This window comes from Sphaerodactylus townsendi, linkage group LG15, assembly GCF_021028975.2.
Source record: "Sphaerodactylus townsendi isolate TG3544 linkage group LG15, MPM_Stown_v2.3, whole genome shotgun sequence".
NCBI lineage: Eukaryota > Metazoa > Chordata > Lepidosauria > Squamata > Sphaerodactylidae > Sphaerodactylus > Sphaerodactylus townsendi.
The window spans coordinates 28948320-28967987 of record NC_059439.1 but is presented as its reverse complement, the minus strand read 5'-3'; the positions used below and the strand labels follow the sequence as shown (position 1 = coordinate 28967987).

General features: G+C 49.4%; 1 protein-coding gene across 1 annotated transcript in view; it reads right to left on the bottom strand.

Moving 5' to 3' along the window:
- Nucleotides 1-12992: 12992 nt before the first annotated feature.
- CACNG6 (calcium voltage-gated channel auxiliary subunit gamma 6) overlaps nucleotides 12993-19668 on the bottom strand; it is a 36031-nt gene continuing 29355 nt past the window's right edge. The window contains exons 2-4 of the mRNA XM_048517063.1: nucleotides 18858-18932; nucleotides 17267-17404; nucleotides 12993-13637 (exon numbers count right to left, since the gene is read on the bottom strand). Coding sequence (XP_048373020.1) covers nucleotides 13396-13637; nucleotides 17267-17404; nucleotides 18858-18932 — 455 coding nt within the window. The 3' untranslated portion in view covers nucleotides 12993-13395. The remainder of the gene's footprint in view (nucleotides 13638-17266; nucleotides 17405-18857; nucleotides 18933-19668) is intronic.

Below are 19668 nucleotides of genomic sequence, written 5' to 3'. Positions count from 1 at the left end.
GCATCCTCTTTGGGGGTCAATAACTTTGGATCCCCTGACCCAAACTTCACCAAACCTGGCTGGTATCATAATGAGACTCTCCTGATGAGACCAGCCAGGTTTGGTGAATTTTGGTTCAGAGGGTCCAAAGTTATGGACCCTCAAAAGGGTAGCTCCATCTACTAATAGCTCCCATTGAAAACAATGGGGAATGGGGGCACCTCCTTTGGGGGTCCATAACTTTGGACCCCCTGAACCAAACTTTACCAAACTTGGCTGGTATCATCAGGAGAGTCCTCTAAGGGTACCCTGAAATTTTGGTGCCTCTAGCATAAAAACTGCGCCCCCTGCTGGCCGGCAAAGTAAAAACACACAAAAAATTTAATGACCCGCATATAAGTCGAGGGGAGCTTTTTCAGCATTAAAAATGTGCTGAAAAATTCGACTTATACATGAGTATATACGGTAAGCACCGCTTCTGTCGAAACCGTTATTATCTGCAGTGGGAAACATGGCACTTGGATAAAACAGCATTTATATTGGTCTGGATGCCTCTTAGCAAGACTTGGTTTTTTAAAAAAAGTTGTGCCCGCCAGATGCTGCCAGAGAATCGGAGGGGCGTGGGAGAGGCCGGCACCAAGACCCAGCAGCTCATACCAACATAAGAAAGCTCCAGGAAGACATGGTGAATTGATTCACACGTTTTCTGATATCGCTATGTTGTAAAGGGTATAGATCAGTGGTGGCGAACCTATGACACTCCAGATGTTTATGGACTACAATTCCCATCAGCCCCTGCCAATTGGCCATGCTGGCAGGGGCTGATGGGAATTGTAGTCCATGAACATCTGGAATGCCATAAGTTCGCCATGATGGGTATAGATTAACCCTCTTTCCACATGTTCATGTGCTAGGCATAGGCAGCCACATCTGGTTCAGGCCTTGTCTCTCTCTCTGCAAGGGTGTGGACATAGAGGGTTTATCTAGTATGTAATAGGCCACAAGGTAGGCCTGATGTAGAGTGGAGGAGGCTCAGAGGCCCCTTCTGCACATGCAGAATAATGCACTTCCAATCCACTTTCAACACACTTTGCAGCTGGATTTGACTGTGCGGAATGGCAAAAGCCACTTGCAAACAATTGTGAAAGTGGATTGAAAGTGCATTATTCTGCATGTGCGGAAGTGTCCCGAGTTTGGTAGACCTGAGTGAGGAAGCGATATACATCGTGGAGGGCATTGGTGGGCCATGTCAGCTAGTCAGACCATCAATTAAGTATGGGCAGGAACAAGACTGGTGGGGCACACTTGTGGAGTTCTAAGTGACATATATATTTTCAGCTACCTAAGGCTGTCCGGGGCTAGTGCAAAGGATGATGGGAAATAGAACACCTGAAAAGCACAGTGAAAAGCTTTGCGAGCGCCCGTCGTCAGGACGTCCTTGTTAGACTCTCTTCCGTAGCTCTTTCTCTTCCAGCTACTCCTGAACTCTCCGGCTCATCAGTCTTCCATCGGTTTCCTGCCTCAACCTGTTCACTTTGCTCTTCCCTTCCCTGGCTTGGGATAACCTGTCCTTCATACCCCCTTTCCTTTGGCTTGTGGTTCCTTGTTGCCAGTACCATACACTAATGGATTCGCCTATGCATTTCAGTATAAAAGATATTTATTCAACCCAGAGCATGTCTTGTTTTTTTCCTGTTCTTTCCGATAGCTGACGAGGGGTTTGGATTCTCAGCTCTAAGGCCATGGGGGTGGGTAGGGCAGTGGCAATATTCTGGCAGGTTCAGAATCAGGGGAGGGCTGAGCCAGAAGAAGAAGGAGGAGGAGGAGGAGGAGGAGGAGGAGGAGGAGGAGAAGGAGAAGGAGAAGGAGAAGGAGAAGGAGAAGGAGAAGGAGAAGGAGAAGAGTAGTAGTAGTTTGGATTTATATCCCCCCCTTCTCTTACAATCTCATTTCCCCTTTTCCCCTCTCATGAGGTGGGTGGGGTTGAGAGAGCTCCGAAGAACTGTGACCAGCCCAAGGTCACCCAGCTGGCATGTGTTGGAGTGCACAAGCTAATCTGATTCACCAGATAATCCTCCACAGCTCAAATGGCAGAGCGGGGACTCGAACCCGCTTCTCCAGGTTAGAGCGCACCTGCTCTTAACCACTACGCCAAGCAAGCTCTCAAAGAGTTTGCAAGGGCTGGAAAGGGGCTGGAAAGGGTTGCCAGCACCAGACTTGAAGATTGGGGGGCAGAGCATGAGAAGAACAGGTTTGGGGGAGGGAAGGGACTCCAATGGGGTATAATGCCACAGAGTCCACCTTCCACAGCAAACGTTTCTCCAGATGAACCTGTAGCCTGGAGGTCAGTTGTAATCCCAGGGGATTCCTGGACAACCCTACCCAAAAACCGACTATTCCGAATCTGGCAGAAATGAAAAAATGGAAATGCAGGGTCATTCTCATCCCTGCACATTTCTTTCCTCCCTAAAGAACCCTGCAGAACAGTTAGTGCAATTTATGCATCCCCCACTTGCCCCACGGCGGCTCGCTTTGCCGTGGGGTTTCTCCATGGCTTTCTGTTCTGGCTTGATTGCCCTGCCGCGAAGTGTACCTAGCTGATCTGATCTGTCCTTTTCTCACCCTCTGCTGCCTTGCTTGTTTCCTTGAAACCCCCTTTTGGGCACCTCCCCTCCACCTGTCTTTGGTTTAGCATTATTTCGCTGGAGGGTCCGTTGCTCCAGCTATAGCTCTTCAGCGCTAATGTATAGGCAAGCCCTTTAGATTGCTCTGTAATTTAATGGTGGAACTGGTGCAACTTCCCGCCCTCTGCTGTTTTGTTTCTGTTGCCTACCGCTTTTCCTGTTTTTTTTATTTGCTGACTTCTGTCTAGCGTCATTTCTCTGGAAGGATCCATTGCTCCCTGGATAGACTTTTAGAATGGAAAAAAAAGCCCTTCTGATCAGTCTGAAATGGTGGAACTAGGGCAAAAGAAAGCAGGGAGGAGGGAGAAAACCCAAAGAGAGAGTAACGCACGACTATCTCCTTCGCTTTCCCTGCAAAGGCAGGGAAAAATTTGCACTTTGCCCACTTTCGGAAACCGCGAGGATTCTCTGATCTGACAGCATGGTGAGTGCTGAAGAGGGGAAAACGTGTGCGTAACAGAGAAATCAACGCCAAAGGAAATGCTTGCTCAAAGCGAAGGAGACCACGAAAAATTTGCACTTTGCCCACTTTCGGAAACCACGAGGATTCTCCGATCTGACAGCATGGTGAGTGCTGAAGAGGGGAAAACGTGTGCATAACGGAGAAATCAACGCCAAAGGAAATGCTTGCTCAAAGCGAAGGAGACCACGTGTGCATCAATGGCCTTCCTGCCCTTTTCCATCTCTCCTGAGCTCTAATTCCTCTCCTGTATGCTTGTTCCAGAAGCTATGAAAGGCAAAGGACGCCAGGTGGAGCTGCAGGATCGAAGGCTAACTCTGGAAAACAAAACATCGGGTATGTCTGTCACGCTTTTCGAACAGGCACCTTTCTCCCCCCCCCCCCTGCTGTTGGGGAAACTCCCATGCTTCTAATGACAGCTACACGGACAGGCACAAGTTAAACAAACAAAATGTTCCGTGCCTGTGTTTTCCCTTCGCTGAGGGTTGAAAGCGTGGGGGAAAACAGCATGTGGGGAAAAGGTTCCAAAAGTGCCTTTGCTATCCCCTCTAAACAGCAGTCTCAATGATTATAAGGAAGGAAGGAAGGAAGGAAGGAAGGGAGGGAGGGAGGGAGGGAGGGAGGGAGGAAGGAAGGAAGGAAGGAAGGAAGGAAGGAAGGAAAGATATTTTCAAATTACCAAGGAAATAGATGGAAGACATCGTTTTGCTACAACATCTCTTTCTGTGGAGACTTCCCCTGCTGAATTTCTATCTATCCAAAGCTCTAGAGTGCACACAGATACCTGGCTCATCCCATATGGGCTACTCCATAGGTCTGCAACCTGCGGCTCTCCAGATGTTCGTGGACTACAATTTCCATCAGCCCCTGCCACCATGGCCAATTGGCTGATGGGGCTGATGGGAATTGTAGTCCACGAACCTGGAGAGCTGCAGGGGCAGGGGCTGATGGGAATTGTAGTCCATGAACCCGGAGAGCCGCAGGTTGCAGACTCCTGGGCTACTCCTTTCAAGGAAGGGTGTGTGTGTGTGTGTGTGTGTGTGTGTGTGTGTGTGTGTGTGTGTGTGTGTGTGTGTGTGTGTGTGTGTGTGTGTGTGTGTGTGTGTGTGTGAGAGAGAGTGAGAGTGAGAGTGAGAGTGAGAGTGAGAGTGAGTGATTAATCTGACCTGGGCCTGAAAGCTTAGGGTAAGTTGAGGCATCCAAATGGAACGTGGAGGCTTTTTCTGGGGGTCATGACCCCGACACCTCATGGTAGAGGAAAAATCTTGAACAGAATGTGAAGAGGAGAGATGAGGGAATGTCACACCTTTTTTTTCAAATATTTCCCTCAGTTTGTTGGCGGATAGATTAGGCGTTTTGTGTGACATTCCTGAGCTCGGGAATGCCCGCGTACCGCAGGTTCAGCACGGCAAGGATCTCGTCAGGACGGAGGGTGGATGGAAAGAGTGGGAGCGAAGTGGTCATGGGATGCATTTGGGACAATGGACACCCTTCCCCTTGGGACAGATCATCATCAACCCAATGCCTGGGGCACCGGCCTCATCTTCAACGTCTCTAGGACTTTTGCCCTTTTTCTTTCAGTTTTAGAATGAGAAAAAAAATTATTTACAAAACAATCCAGTTAGGATAACCTTAAATACTTGCCATTTGAGTAACTCTTGGGAAGGACCTAGCTGAAGAACAAGGACACCATAATCGCTTATTCTCTTTGGACACACTTAGGAGCATCAAGACAACGTTGAGCTCAGGCCTCTTCCACACATGCAGTATAATGCACTCCTCCTCCTCCTCCTCTTCTTCTTCGTCTTCTTCCTCTCCTCCTCCTCCCCTCCTCCTCCCCTCCTCCTCCCCTCCTCCTCCTCCTCCTCCTCCTCCTCCTCCTCCATCGTCTTCTTCTTGTTCTTGTTCTTGTTCTTGTTCTTGTTCTTGTTCTTGTTCTTCTTCTTCTTCTTCTTCTTCTTCTTCTTCTTCTTCTTCTTCTTCTTCTTCTTCTTCTTCTTCTTCTTCTTCTTCTTCTTCTTCTTCTTCTTCTTCTTCCCACAGATCCCGCGAGTTGACCCCCTGGGCTCTGCTCTGACTTGCCCTCACGCTGGTCGAATCAAAATTTGGCAACCTGTTTGGGAGAGAATTCTGCCGCCAGGGGAAACAAGTGAGGCCGTTTAAGCGAGCGAGTCAGCATGAATGAGACCATGATTGTATTCAGACGAACTAACGATGTGCATATTGCGGCAATCCAATGCTCGATTTGTGCCGCAGCAAGCTCCGCTGAACACAGTGGGATTTACTTCTGATTCATTATGCCTGTGTGTGCTCCTTTGTCGTCCGCGAGATTATTTCTGCTGTCTTGGATTTATTCGGGAGACTGGCTCGAAATCCGCCTGCTGTTCAGGTTGCCGGTGCCTCCTGGCCACCGGTGGGGGATGGGTGGGGTAGGGCTGCCAAATCCAGGCAGGGAGACTCCTGGAGGTTTGGGGATTGAGCCTAGAGAGGACAGAGACCTCAGTGGGGTATAACACCATATAGACCACTCTCTCAAAGAGTGGGCAGCAGTGGCGTAGGAGGTTAAGAGCTCGTGTATCTAATCTGGAGGAACCGGGTTTGATTCCCAGCTCTGCCGCCTGAGCTGTGGAGGCTTATCTGGGGAATTCAGATTAGCCTGTGCACTCCCACACACGCCAGCTGGGTGACCTTGGGCTAGTCACAGCTTCTCGGAGCTCTCTCAGCCCCACCTACCTCACAGGGTGTTTGTTGTGAGGGGGGAAGGGCAAGGAGATTGTCAGCCCCTTTGAGTCTCCTGCAGGAGAGAAAAGGGGGATATAAATCCAAACTCCTCCTCCTCCTCCTCCTCCTCCTCCTCCTCCTCCTCCTCCTCCCCCCCCCACCCCTCCCTCCCCTTCTTCTTCTTCTTCTTCTTCTTCTTCTTCTTCTTCTTCTTCTTCTTCTTCTTCTTCTTCTTCTTCTTCTTCTTCTTCTTCTTCTTCTTCTTCTTCTTCTTCTTCTTCTTCTTCTTCTTCTTCTTCTTCTTCTTCTTCTTCTTCTTCGCAGCCATTTCCTGCAAGGAAATTGACCTCTGCTGTTTGCAAATAATTTTAGGGGGCTCCAGGTCTCACCTGGAGGTTGGCATCCCTACCTGATGCAGCATTCAACCCCTCCCCCCCTTTAAATTTGATTGCACCGCAAGCATATGTCAATTTACAAAGGCTCAGGAAACCGAGTAGTGCAAATGTTTTCTTTATACAACTCCGTAACGGCGACATTAAGCCGGAGTTGATTGCGTTTATTGCAGACGGAATTCCCGTTATGCAAATGCAGGGGATGTTATCACGGCTTCCAAATTGCCTCCCGTCATGGCCTTTGACAGTGCCATCCTCCGGAGAAAACAAATTCTTAAATCACTCCCCGCGTGCGTTCAGGTCTGCAATCATGGTCAATCGGGCCTCTCTCTCTCTGCGGTTTGGCTAATACATATTTGTGAGTGTGGGTTTTCTGGCCCGGTGAGTGTTTTGGTGGGTTCTGTCTCGCCAGGTGCTCTGGCAGACGCTTGTGTTTGTGTATGTGCGAGAGCGAGTGGTGTGTCTCTGTGTGCGCGCTTGTGACGTCAATCTCTGCAGTGGCTGTGCATTTTCATTCCAGTCACCCAGTCTTAGACCTACAAAGAGACAGCTGGGTATCCCCCACCCCTCCTCCTCCTCGGGAAAGAACTAAGCGCTGGAAGAAAGCCATTTCAATAGGCTCGGCGGAAGGTAAAAATGTGTGTTTTAAGACTTCTTCTTGGAGGTGTAAAAAGGAAAAATAAAGCCAACTCCATTTTTATAAAGCGTGTCGCTGTTGATTCCCCCCCCCCCCGCCCCGAAACCTGCCATAATATCAATAGCATTTTATCAGCATTGGTGACGGGAGAACAAGGCCCCCTTTCCATTTTTATTCACCCCTCACCCCACCCCGCCAGAAAGGAGTTGGAAGCTTTAGCTTGTCCACCTAGTGCAGTGATGGCGAACCTATGGCACGGGTGCCAGAGGTGGCACTCAGAGCCCTCTCTGTGGGCATGCACAGAGTTCATCATGGGGGGGGGGGAAATCGCCCCCCCCCCACACATCTAGGCTGGCCTGGGCCGCTGGGCTCAAATATTAGCATTAAACCTAAGACCTAGTTTTGGGGAAGCAGTATAGGTAACCCTGTTAAGCGCTGTTAAACCCCACTGATTTTCATGCAAAGAACTAAAGCATGATCCTTTACCTGGGAGTAAGCTCGGTTGCTGGCAATGTAGCTTGCTTCTGAGTAAACCCTCCTAGGGTTGTGATTTACCACTTCTAAGAGTTGCATGGTTGCTGCAAAGCCAACAACTACCACCAAGCTTACTCCGAGTAACGCACGCCTCAGAGCCAACCATTTTTTTTCTAAACTAAAACCTCAGTATTCAGGTTAAATTGCCGTGTTGGCACTTTGTGATAAATAAGTGGGTTTGGGGTTGCAGTTTGGGCACTCGGTCTCGAAAAGGTTCGCCATCACTGACCTAGTGCAGGGGTCTGCAACCCGTGGCTCTCCAGATGTTCATGGACTACAATTCCCATCAGCCCCTGCCAGCATGGCCAATTGGCTGCAGACCCCTGACCTAGTGCATTGGGCCCATTTGATTCAAAACTGCCAGTCAGTGCTGAGAATGAGAGAGCTGGCTAAGGTTGTGCCCTCCCTAAGCAGTGCCTCTGGAGGGCCGGCAGATGGAAAGGAGCTCTGGTTACTCCAAGGCAGAATGCGGAGGATAATTGGTCGCAACTGATATGCCTTCTACCGAGTTGCCAACTTTGGTCCCAGCTTCTGTCCTGTGCCTTTAACCGAAGCCGGATTCTTCAGGCATTCACGGGGGCTAGCTCTTCTTCCCTGCTATCCACAGAGCAAGCTGCCGTTCAAGGCGCAAGAGCAGGGGCTTTCTCCATCAGTTGGCGATCTTAGGGATAAGAGTTTAGCGACAGATTATGGCTATGCTTTTTTTTCCAGCATAAAGATGACAGGAGATGTGTAAATTTATCTGCCATTTCCTGGACCGTCTTTGTTCTAGAAGGTTCCACTTGGGTCCCAGTGCCTTGGGGACAGAACTATTATTATTATTATTATTATTATTATTATTATTATTATTATTATTATTACTATTACTATATGAACATAAGAACATAAGAACAAGCCAGCTGGATCAGACCAAAGTCCATTTAGTCCAGCTCTCTGCTACTCGCAGTGGCCCACCAGGTGCCTTTGGGAGCTCACATGTAGGATGTGAACGCAATGGCCTTCTGCGGCTGTTGCTCCCGAGCACCTGGTCTGTTAAGGCATTTGCAATCTCAGATCAAGGAGGATCAAGATTGGTAGCCATAAATCGACTTCTCCTCCATAAATCTGTCCAAGCCCCTTTTAAAGCTATCCAGGATATATATTATATATCCAAGCTATCCATTATATTTATTAATTATTAATAAATGTCCCATATGTCCCATCTCGGCCTCTGCGGTTGGCAGAGGCCAATTTGCTGGTGACCCCTGGCCCTTCCATGATGCGGCTGGCCTCCACCCGGGCCAGGACCTTCACAGCCCTGGCCCCTGCCTGGTGGAATGCTCTCCCTCCAGCTGTCTGGGCCCTGCGGGACCTTAATGAATTCCGCAGGGCCTGTAAGACGGAGCTTTTCCGCCGGGCTTTTGGAGAGACCAGCCGCTGATTGTTGCCCCCTCCTCCCCTCCCCCCCTTTTTAATTTAACAACCTGGGGCTCTGTTGTTCCCTTTTAGAGGGAGTTTTGATTATTGGATGCCAAACTATTTTTCCGAGCTGCTGTTGTTGTTTGTTTTTATGATTACATTTTGTATTTTAAAGTGTATTATCATCTCTTATGATGTGACTATTGCTTGTTGTAAACCGCCCTGAGCCCTTAGGGGGAGGGCGGTGTATAAATTTAATTATTATTTATTTATTTATAAATCTATCTATCTATCTATCTATCTATCTATCTATCTATCTATCTATCTATCTATCTATCTATCTATCTATCTATCTATCTATCTATCTATCTATCTATCTATCTATCTATCTATCTATCTATCTATCTATCTATCTATCTATCTATCTATCTATCTATCTATCTATCTATCTATCTATCTATCTATCTATCTATTTGATTTAATATACCGCCCTATCCTCGAGGGGCTCAGTAGCTGGGCAGTAGGGCCTAAATGGAGCATTCTGGAACAAAGGCGGTCCAGGAAATGGCGGATGAATTCACAAATCTGTCATCTTTATCCTGAGCAGGGTATCGTTTGTGAGGGACTGGGGGGTGCCTCGCAAATGGTATAGCCCAGGGCCTCTCTTTAGCTGAATCTGGCACTGCGTAAGAGGTGCAGTTGAGTGGGTTTCTAGGTACCAGGATCCCTGGGTTCTATTCCTGACCGCTTTCTCTCTTGCATCAGGAGACTTTGCTGAGCTTGAAAAAGCTTCCTTTGCCCTGTTTACATCTCAGGGTGTAACTGGAGAGGCCGAGAGCAGGACCAGAATAACCAAGGATAGAGCTGTGTGCCTTGCCGGAGAACCCCCTTCTCCCTCCTGTGGGGACACCCTGTCCCGGCCTGGGCCGAGATGCTGACAGAGAGGAATGGAACCCAGCCCTCTGTGGTGCAGCAGCCTGTGAAAACCCACACACAGTGTCCAAGTTCTGGTTTTCCCAAAACTCGGCCATCTTCTCACTTGCTCGCGACAGTTCCCCTCAGAAACTTTGAATAAAATTCAGCGACTCTGCACTGAAGCACAAAGGCCCCTTCTGCACATGCAGAGTAATAATGCACTTTCAATCCACTTTCACAATTGTTTGCAAGCGGATATCGCTATTCCGCAAAGTAAAATCCAGTTGCAAAGTGGATTGAAAGTGGATTGAAAGTGCACTATTCTGCATGTGCAGAAGAGGCCACCCAGCTTATCTGGGGAATTAGCCTGTACACTCCCACACACGCCAGCTGGGTGACCTTGGGTTAGTCACAGCTTCTCGGAGCTCTCTCAGCCCCACCTACCTCACAGGGTGTTTGTTGTGGGGGGGAAGGGCAAGGAGATTGTCAGCCCCTTTGAGTCTCCTGCAGGAGAGAAAGGGGGGATATAAATCCAAACTCCTCTTCTTCTCCTTCCCCATCCAACAGTCTGTTGTCCTTGATGTATTCTGTACTTCAGAATGCTCAGTCGAAGTTCCTGGTGAAGACGGCGATGAAATTCAAGTTGTCGGTTGGGACTGGGTATCAGCTGTGTTACAGTTGCCAACCTCCAGGTGGTATCTGGAGATCTCCTGGGATTGAAACTGAACTTCAGGTGACTGAAATCACATCCCCTGGAGAAAATGGCCGCTTTGGAAGGTGGACTGTGTGGCATTATGTCCCACTGAAGCAGTGGCGTATCTGCCAGAGGAACATGGGGGGTCAGTTGACCCTGGGCACCACCCATTAGATCATGTGAAGAAGTAGCCAGGCCGGGAGCCTGCCACGAGCTCACCAGGCACCCTTTGGCCTGGCTCTGCCAGGCTGCTCGGCAGTGGCGGAGCTACAAGGGGGCGAGGGCAGAGGTGGGATCCAACCAGTTCTCACCACTTCTCTAGAAGTGGTTACTAATTTTTTCTGAGTGCCGAGAAGGGGTTACTAAAGCAACCTCCCTGCCCAATAGGGACTGGAGGTGTGTGTATGTGCGGCGGCGCCACTATTTGAATCCCACCACCATCGGAACCTGTTATTAAAATTTTTGGATCCCACCACTGGGCGAGGGCAGTGGTGGGATTCAGCCGGTTCGCACCACTTCGGCAGAACCGGTTGTTAAAATGGTGCTTGTAAACAACCACTTGCTAAATTATTTGAATCCCATCACTGGAACTGGTTGTTAAATTATTTGAATCCCACCACTTGGCTAAGGGGTGCACCATGCACCGGGTGCATGCCTGGGGGGGCACGGAAAATTGCCCCAAGGCCCCTTCCCCCCTTCCCCCCATGACGCCCCACCACCCCCTTCCCACACTTACCTTAGTTCCTTTCCTTTTCCTAGAACTTTTTCAGGCTGAAAAAAAAGCCTGTTCACAGTACAGGCTAAAAACGGCCTGAGGAACTACAGTTCCCAGGAGACCTTGGGGCTCACAAGGTCTCCTGGGAAGTATAGTTCCCAGGGGATAGTATAGGGGGGCCATGAGGGGTGGAAAAATATAGACTGTGCACCGGGCCCAGTTTGGCCCAGCTACGCCTTTGCTGCTCAGGACCCCCGCCACCCTTCTCCTCTGGCTAAGTTAAGGGTGTGGGGGGGGGCACCATTTCCTCTGGTACGCCTCTGCACAAGTCCCTCCCCTCTTCAAACCCCACTTTCCTTAGGCTCCACTCCTAAACATTTCCTAACATTGAGCTAGCAACCCTGCACACCGCGCCTCAGGAATGGTAGGAAAGCAAGAAGGCAGGGAAGGCTGAGGTAAACACGAGAAAAGTTGGACAGTTGTGGACCAAAATAGTGAGACTAGAGACCAGGAGCATTCAGAGCCACGAAGTAAAAAGCTTTCTCTGTGTGGGCACCTTGCCCTGACCAGTGTAATTTCCCCCAAGCTTGTGAATATTTGTACAGCCCTGCGGGTTGTTTCCACGCTATTTAGGTTTGCTCTTTCTCCCAGTGACCATGACAAGTAAAACAGTATTTTTGTTTGTTTGAAGTGGAAGTGAAGAGTCTGGCAAATCCAGTCTCTGAAAGGTGCCAATGTGTAGCATAGATGCCCACTATGTAGCATAGATGTTGATTCTGACTCCTAACTTCCAGCCATCGCTCCCCATGAGGGCCCCCTCCCTCCTCGATTCCTCTTTCCACGGCAGAAATTCTTTTCTTTCCTCCGCAAGGTTCACTCTCGTGCCCTTAGAGCTGCTTGTTTTGCAAATCCGTGAACCCAACAGTCGACTCTTCCTGTCAGCCCAAAGGATGCATGAATTTTCAGGGCACGGCGAGCACTGAGGAGAAGAAGAAAGATTCCACCCTCTGCCTCGTCTTTTTGAGAAATACGCTGGATGTAAAGTAGAAGAGACAGCTCGAATGGTTTCTCCGTGGCTCGTATGTGGTCAAGCTTGAACAGTGTGCTACTGTAAATATAAGAACATTTAGGCCTGGCTGCAGTGCCCTGGAGTCATTAGGGCAGTGATTCCCAACCAGGGTTCCGTGGTACCCTGGGGTGCCATGAGGACATCCCAGGGGTACCATGACAATGCTACCACCTGCCCCCCCCCCCCAATCAAATGGATTTTGAAGGGGGAGGTTGGAAGCCTCATGGGCTCCCTTTAAACAACATTGAAAAACAGCATTGTTTTATTTACCTAAATTTGGCATGGATTTGGGGGGGGGGTAGATTTAAAGGGAGCTCTCCCTTTAATCCCCCCAATCCATGCCGAATTTAGGCAAACAAACAATGCAACTGTCAACGATTCTTTCCCTTTCCTTTCCTCCCCCTGCTTGCCACTCCCCCCACCTACAGGCCAAAAACGGGAAAAAACCTAAAAAAAAAATGCAAAATAAATCAAACGAACCTCAAGGGTACCCTGAGATATGAAGAGCGAGGTCAAGGGTACCGCGACGTTGAAAAGGTCGGGAAACACTGCATTAGGGTAAGAAGCCACATGGATTCCTTACACCCGGTAACAGTCTTTGGGCCCAGTAGAGATGGGATGCCCGATCGTTTGGGCTTGCCCATTTGTGCGCTACGGACGCACACGCACTCAGGAACGCAATTTTCTGCTCGCAAAGCTGTCAGTTTCTGCTCGGTAGTGCAGAATTTCACCAAGTCAAGGGGACTGACCGCAAAAATGGGTTTTTTTAAAAACAGATTCCAAGGCACAGCCCCTCGGTTGAGCTAAAAATAGCCATTTATAAAAACCAGGTTTTAAATACAGCCCTTTATCTTCCCTCCCGTCATCGTTGCCCAGTTCATTAATGCAGCTGCCCCCACATTTCACAGAGCCCTTTTTTTTCAGTCCCTCCCACCCCTCACCCCCCCCACCCAAATCCAAAAAACAAAACAAGCACTAGTTGTTCTATTTACAAGTCACAAAGTGGGAGGGGGGCGCTGAGTCCCGACGGAGAAATGGGGCAGATGGGCCTGGGGGAGGGGACCAAGATCAATTCTTTCCACCCTCTAAAGGTAGGTGGAGGTATAAACATGTGTGTGTGTGTGTGTGTGTGTGTGTGTGTTGCACAGTGATACAAAGAGACTTGGGGGGAGGCTTCCCTCCCACACCAAATGGGTTTTAGGAAGTGCTGCTGCTGCTGCTGCTTCTGCCTTTGATGCAGGATTCGCAGGGCTTTTTGGGAAAGTTTGGGATGGACAGAAGAATAAAGCAGCCTCCGCCAAAGATCAGAATGGATCCAGCAGCCACCGCACAAGCCACAGACCAGGAATATTCGTACTCCAACGGGACGGACTCATCAGAGGTGATGAGCCACCGGACCGAATGCCGGAACACCTCCAGACACACCAGCACCATGATACCTGAAGGAAGAGAGAGAGAAGGCGGGGCTGAGCCTTGGACACAGAGGGCACAACTCTCAGTTGTACGCTGAAGGGTGAGAACACCTTCCACACGTGCAGGATAATGCACTTTCAATTCACTTTCACGGCTGTTTGCAAGTGGGTTTTGCTGTTCTGCACAGCAAAATCCAGCTTTAAAGTGTATTGAAAGTGCATTATTCTTCTCGTGCGGAAGGGGCCCGGTAGAGGTTGTGGCGAAACAGGCTTGCCTATGGCTTGCAGGCCCTATTTCACCCTCTGACCTCTCCCAGAGTTGCCAACCTTTCCCTGGAGAGGGCTATCTTATTTCCAGGGTTCGCTGCCACCACCTGGTCAGTTTTTGGATTGTCCACTGGGAAGGACCAGGACTTCCCAGTCTCCTCGCCCACTAGGGTGTCCAAAACGGAAGGGACACACATGGTACAGAGAACGGTCCACTCCTGGTAAAGATTTAACCAAGTCAAGTTATTAAACAGAAGAATAATTTAGAGAGCTTTTCTGGCACAGCACCCCAAAAACAACAAGGAACACAAACTAAAGAACAGCAAACCGCAAGTCCTCTGGCCCTGTCGCTACCACATACCCTGCCTACTAGTTGTTGCGCAGCAGGGTAGGTCCTCGGCTTAAGTAGGTATTGCTTATGAGGAAGCTCCCATCACTGGGCCTAGCACATGGCCTGCGGGGAAAATGGCCGCTGCCTTCTCTCCCAGGCAGAGCCTTCCTCTTCCCAGAGCCCAGCAGAGATTGAGAAGAACCCACCCACGGGGTTCTGGCTGGTTTTTCTCTCTCCTTTTTCCCTCCCTTTTTTGGCTCTCCCTGATGTTGTTACCAGGCTCACTGCAACTTCTGCCCACCCACTCTATGGTACCTGGTTGGGGACAAAAGGAAGGGGGGGGAACCATTTCTCCACAGAGGTAATAAATATGGTGGACCTGCCATGGCTGAAAGCTAACCTTTGCTTGGTCATCATACAAACTTCTGAAATGGCTCTGGCCCAAAGTAACTGGTTTTTTCCAGCTTCCTTGAAAAGATGGCGGTCTAAGGGCCAGCCAATCGCCACCTCCTTCTCATCTCCTGTGTGACTGTGTAGTGTGCCACCTCCTTCTCATCTCCTGTGTGACTGTGTAGTGTGCCACCTCTTTCTCATCTCCTGTGTGACTGTGTAGTGTGCCACCTCCTTCTCATCTCCTGTGTGACTGTGTAGTGTGCCACCTCCTTCTCATCTCCTGTGTGACAGTGTAGTGTGCCACCTCCTTCTCATCTCTCCTGTGTGACTGTGTAGTGTGCCACCCTCCTTTCTCTGCATCTCCTGTAGGTGACTGTGTAGTGTATACCTCCTTCCTGCATCTCCTGTGTGACTGTGTAGTGTGCCAAAACCTCCTTCTCATCTCCTGTGTGACAGTGTAGTGTGCCACCTCCTTCTCATCTCCTGTGTGACTGTGTAGTGTGCCACCTCCTTCTCATCTCCTGTGTGACTGTGTAGTGTGCCACCTCCTTCTCATCTCCTGTGTGACAGTGTAGTGTGCCACCTCCTTCTCATCTCCTGTGTGACTGTGTAGTGTGCCACCTCCTTCTCATCTCCTGTGTGACTGTGTAGTGTGCCACCTCCTTCTCATCTCCTGTGTGACTGTGTAGTGTGCCACCTCCTTCTCATCTCCTGTGTGACTGTGTAGTGTGCCACCTCCTTCTCATCTCCTGTGTGACTGTGTAGTGTGCCACCTCCTTCTCATCTCCTGTGTGACTGTGTAGTGTGCCGACTGTCACGACAACTAGCCAGTCAACAATCAACTGCCACCTCTCCTGTTATTTATGTAGACATTTATACCCCAGTTTCCCACATGGGGATACAAAGTGGTATATATAGGCTGACCAGATGTCCCGCCTTTAAACAATCTGTCCCGCGTCCCGCGGGTTCTTCAAATTGTCCCGATTTTTGGGAGGCTGCTGCACTGCCTTCTAGGGCGCAAGGCAGTAGATCGGCAGCTCCTCCTGTGTGCTTGTGACCCCGCGGGAGATACCGCGACCTTCACTGGGGCTTGCCCCGTTTTCGCGGAAACGGGCACGCCCAGAAGGCAATCGCGCTTCCTGTGGCGATGCGCTGCAGTGCGCAACGCCGGCTGCCTAAGCCGGCCCCGTCCCGGTTCACAAAGGTGACCATCTGGTCACCTCAGGTATACAACATCATTCCCCTCTCGTCCACTTTATGTTCACCATAATAGCGCTAGGGGGTAGGTTAAGGAGACGCAGAGAATGACTGGTTTACGTTCACGCAGCAAGCTTCCATGGCAAATAGGGATGCCAACTCTGGGTTGGGAAATTCCTGGAGCTCAAGCGCCCCCCTGTGCCCCCCTTACGGCAGCCAGCTGCTCCTTCTGCAGGCGGAGGAGAGTGGCAGTGGTCCTGGGCAGCCAGGCGGGGCTGGGTCTAGGGGTATTCTCTCTCTCTCTCTCTCTCTCTCTCTCTCTCTCTCTCTCTCTATGTATCTCTCTCTCTCTCTCTCTCTCTCTATGTATGTATTTATCTCTCTCTCTCTCTGTGTATGTATGTATGTATGTATGTATGTATGTATGTATGTATGTATGTATGTATGTATGTATCTCTGTATGTATGTATCTCTCTCTCTGTGTATGTATGTATGTATGTATGTATGTATGTATGTATGTATGTATGTATGTATGTATGTATGTATGTATGTATCTATCTATCTATCTATCTATCTATCTATCTATCTATCTATCTATCTATCTATCTATCTATCTATCTATCTATCTATCTATCTATCTATCTATCTATCTATCTATCTATCTATCTATCTATCTATCTATCTATCTATCTATCTATCCCTCTCTCTCTCTCTCTATCTGTCTATCTATCTGTCTATCTATCTATCTGTCTATCTATCTATCTATCTGTCTATCTATCTGTCTATCTATTTATTGGATTTAATATACCGCCCTATCCCCGAAGGGCTCAGGGCGGTGGACAATATAAAATATCATATATAAAAACATACAATTTAAAACAGTTACGTTCTAAAACAATGTCCCACGGAACCCATATATAACCCTCCCAGAAAAGAATAATGGGTCCCGATGATGTTAGGGACCCCTGTAAAGCAGGGGTGGGGGGAAGGGCACCCTCAGCGGCTGGTCTCTCCAAAGGCCCGGTGGAACAACTCGGTCTTACAGGCCCTGCGGAACTCTCCAAGGTCCCGCAGGGCCCGGACAGCTGGTGGTAGAGTGTTCCACCAGGCTGGCGCCAGAGCCGTAAAAATCCTGGCCCGAGTGGAGGCCAGCCGTGTCATTGAGGGGCCAGGGATCTCCAGTAAATTGGCCTCTGCTAAACGCAGAGGTCAAACTGGGACATATGGGGTCCAGCAGGTCCGCAGCAGGCTCCTGGCCTGGCCAGTCTGCACCTTTAGGCCTGCTGGCGGAGGAGGGCAGAGGTGGTCCCGGCTGGCATAGGGGGGAGCGCTGGGCAGAGGCACCTCTCTGTGGGAGAGGAGTGGGGGTGATTTTGCCCCCCATGTGATCTAATGGGTGGTGCCCAGGGACATGGGACCCCCCATGTCCCTCTGGCAGATACACCCCTGCTTAAAGGTTCTGTCTTACCTGATATGATAAAGAAAATGGACGCCGGCTTCAAAAGGAATTCTATCTCTTTGCTCAGAGCCATCGTGATGCAGATCGATCCCATGGCCATGAGCGTGATGCTGAGAAGGGACACCACGGCGGCTGTAATGTTCAGCTCTGCGCAGCGTTGCCAAGTTGGGGGAGGAGAGAAAGAGAAGTTTATTGATTTCGGGGGGAAAAATTTCGTGCCGCCTCTCCAGGACCCTGCCTGAGGTGGCTTACAAAATAAAAGCAATAAAAACAAAACACTAGAAAGATGTTAGCTAAAACCCAGCCTTGACAAAAGCCCGGCATAAAAACAGAGAGCATCAAAACAGACAAGTGAGCGCTTAAGATAACAGTTTCCAGAGTTATAAGCTCTGGAATTCTCTCCGCAGGAAGAGTCATCTGTCCCCCTCTATTGCCTGCTTCTGCCAGCAGGTGAAGATTTATTTTTTGTTTCATTTGGCATTCCTTCAACGATGCCTCCTTCTCAACCAGTGTTTTAACGCTTGGCATGCATTTTAACTGTTTTACATGTAATTTAACTTTTTAAATAACTCTTAATGTAGTTTTAAATGATGCATGTTTGGGAGGGTGGTTGATTTCAACAGTTTTTGTCATGTAATTTATGACGTATGTTTGGCAGGCTGGGTCAAGGCTGGTCCCTTGAAGTATACAGTTTAGTCCTTTCATTGTCAGTGCAAGGGCATTCCAGAGGAGCATGGAGAAAGTGGCAAATGTATGAACCAGCCATGACAAGCAAACGTGTTGGGGGCTAGGAGAAGAGGAAGAAGAAGAGTTTGGATTTATATCCCACCTTTCTCTCCTGTAAGGAGACTCAAGGCGTCTTACAAGCTCTTACAGTCACCTGCGCACACCGGCTCCCTTTTCCCCTTGCATAAGTAGCGTGGCTAAAGAGTTTGTTGGAGAAGCTTTGGTCAAACCCCAGTTGGCAGCAATGTCCAAAGGCAGTGGTCTGAGCAAACCGTGGTTTGTTTCCTCTCCACGAACCAGAAGTCTGAAACCTCAATTGAATCGCAGTTTAGAACCCCGGTTTGTGGAGAGGAAACAGACTGCGGTCTATCCAGGTACCTGCATTTGGACATCGCTGCAAACTGGAATTCGATTCCCAAACAAGGAAACCTTCACTCATATTCTGTGCGCGAGTAGGGCGGCTCACTTCCAGGTGATCTCTGGAGATCCCCTGAGATTACAACTAATCTCCAGGCTAATTGGCTGAGAGGAGAAACATGCTGGGGAGGGGGGGAGGAGACACCACAGGCACTGGAGAAACTGCAAATGGAGTGGAAAAATTCAACACCATCCTCTTCCCACATACCCCCCTTGGTTTTTAAAGCTGTACCCAGACCCTACTTTACATAGAGCAGGGGTCTTCAAACTCTGGCCTCCAGATGTTCATTGACTACAATTCCCATCAGCCCCTGCCAGCATGGCCAAGTGGTAAGGCTCATGGGAATTGTAGTCTATGAACATCTGGAGGGCCAGAGTTTGAAGACCCCTGACATAGAGGCTAGAGAACCAACACAGTGACCTACTCTTGACTACTAAGAAATGATGCTGCCGTCACCTTTTTTAGTTGTCCTCTGAAAGATGTGGGCATTCTCCCCAGTGGTGAAGAACTTGAAATAAGAACAGTTGGCTTCTGAAATAAAGAAAACAAAACAAGCGCATTAGAACAAACAGGAGCAGAGGTGGGAGGGGAGGGGAGGCCAATAAAAGAGGCATAAGGGGCAAAATTAGGTTAAGTTATACAAATACTCGAACGTTTACTTCAGGGAAGCCTTGTGGAAGAGAACGAAATTATCCTCCCTCCCTCCATTTAATTTTCTTGACTTTATTGGTCCACTGCAGTGGCGGAGCGGCAAGGGGACAGGGTGTGCGTGTGCGTGTTGTGCACCGGGCGCATGCCTGGGAGGTGGAAAATTGCCCCCGGCCCCTCCCCCTTTTCCTTGCGCCCCCTGCACCCCCCGTGCAGCCCCCTGCCCCCTTCCCACATTTACCTTAGTTCCTTTTCTTTTTCTAGTACTTTTTCAGGCTGAAAAAAAGTGGCCTATTTACAGTTCAGGCTCAAAAATGGCCTCAGGAACTACAGTTCCCAGGAGACCTTGGGGCCATGGGGTATGTGGAAAAAACACACTGTGCACTGGGTGCAGTTTGGCCCAACTATGCCTCTGGTCCACTGGACTTGCTATTTATCCTGTCAGAGAAAGGGCAATTTCTATGTTTCCTTCAGCAGAGCAAACAGTGGCTTTGGAGGGCCATTTGAGATCAAGAAGGAGGAGGAGGAGGAGGAGGTAAGGAGACTCAAGGTGACTTAACAAGCTCCTTTCCCTTCCTCTCCCCACAACAGACACCTTGTGAGGTAGGTGGGGCTGAGA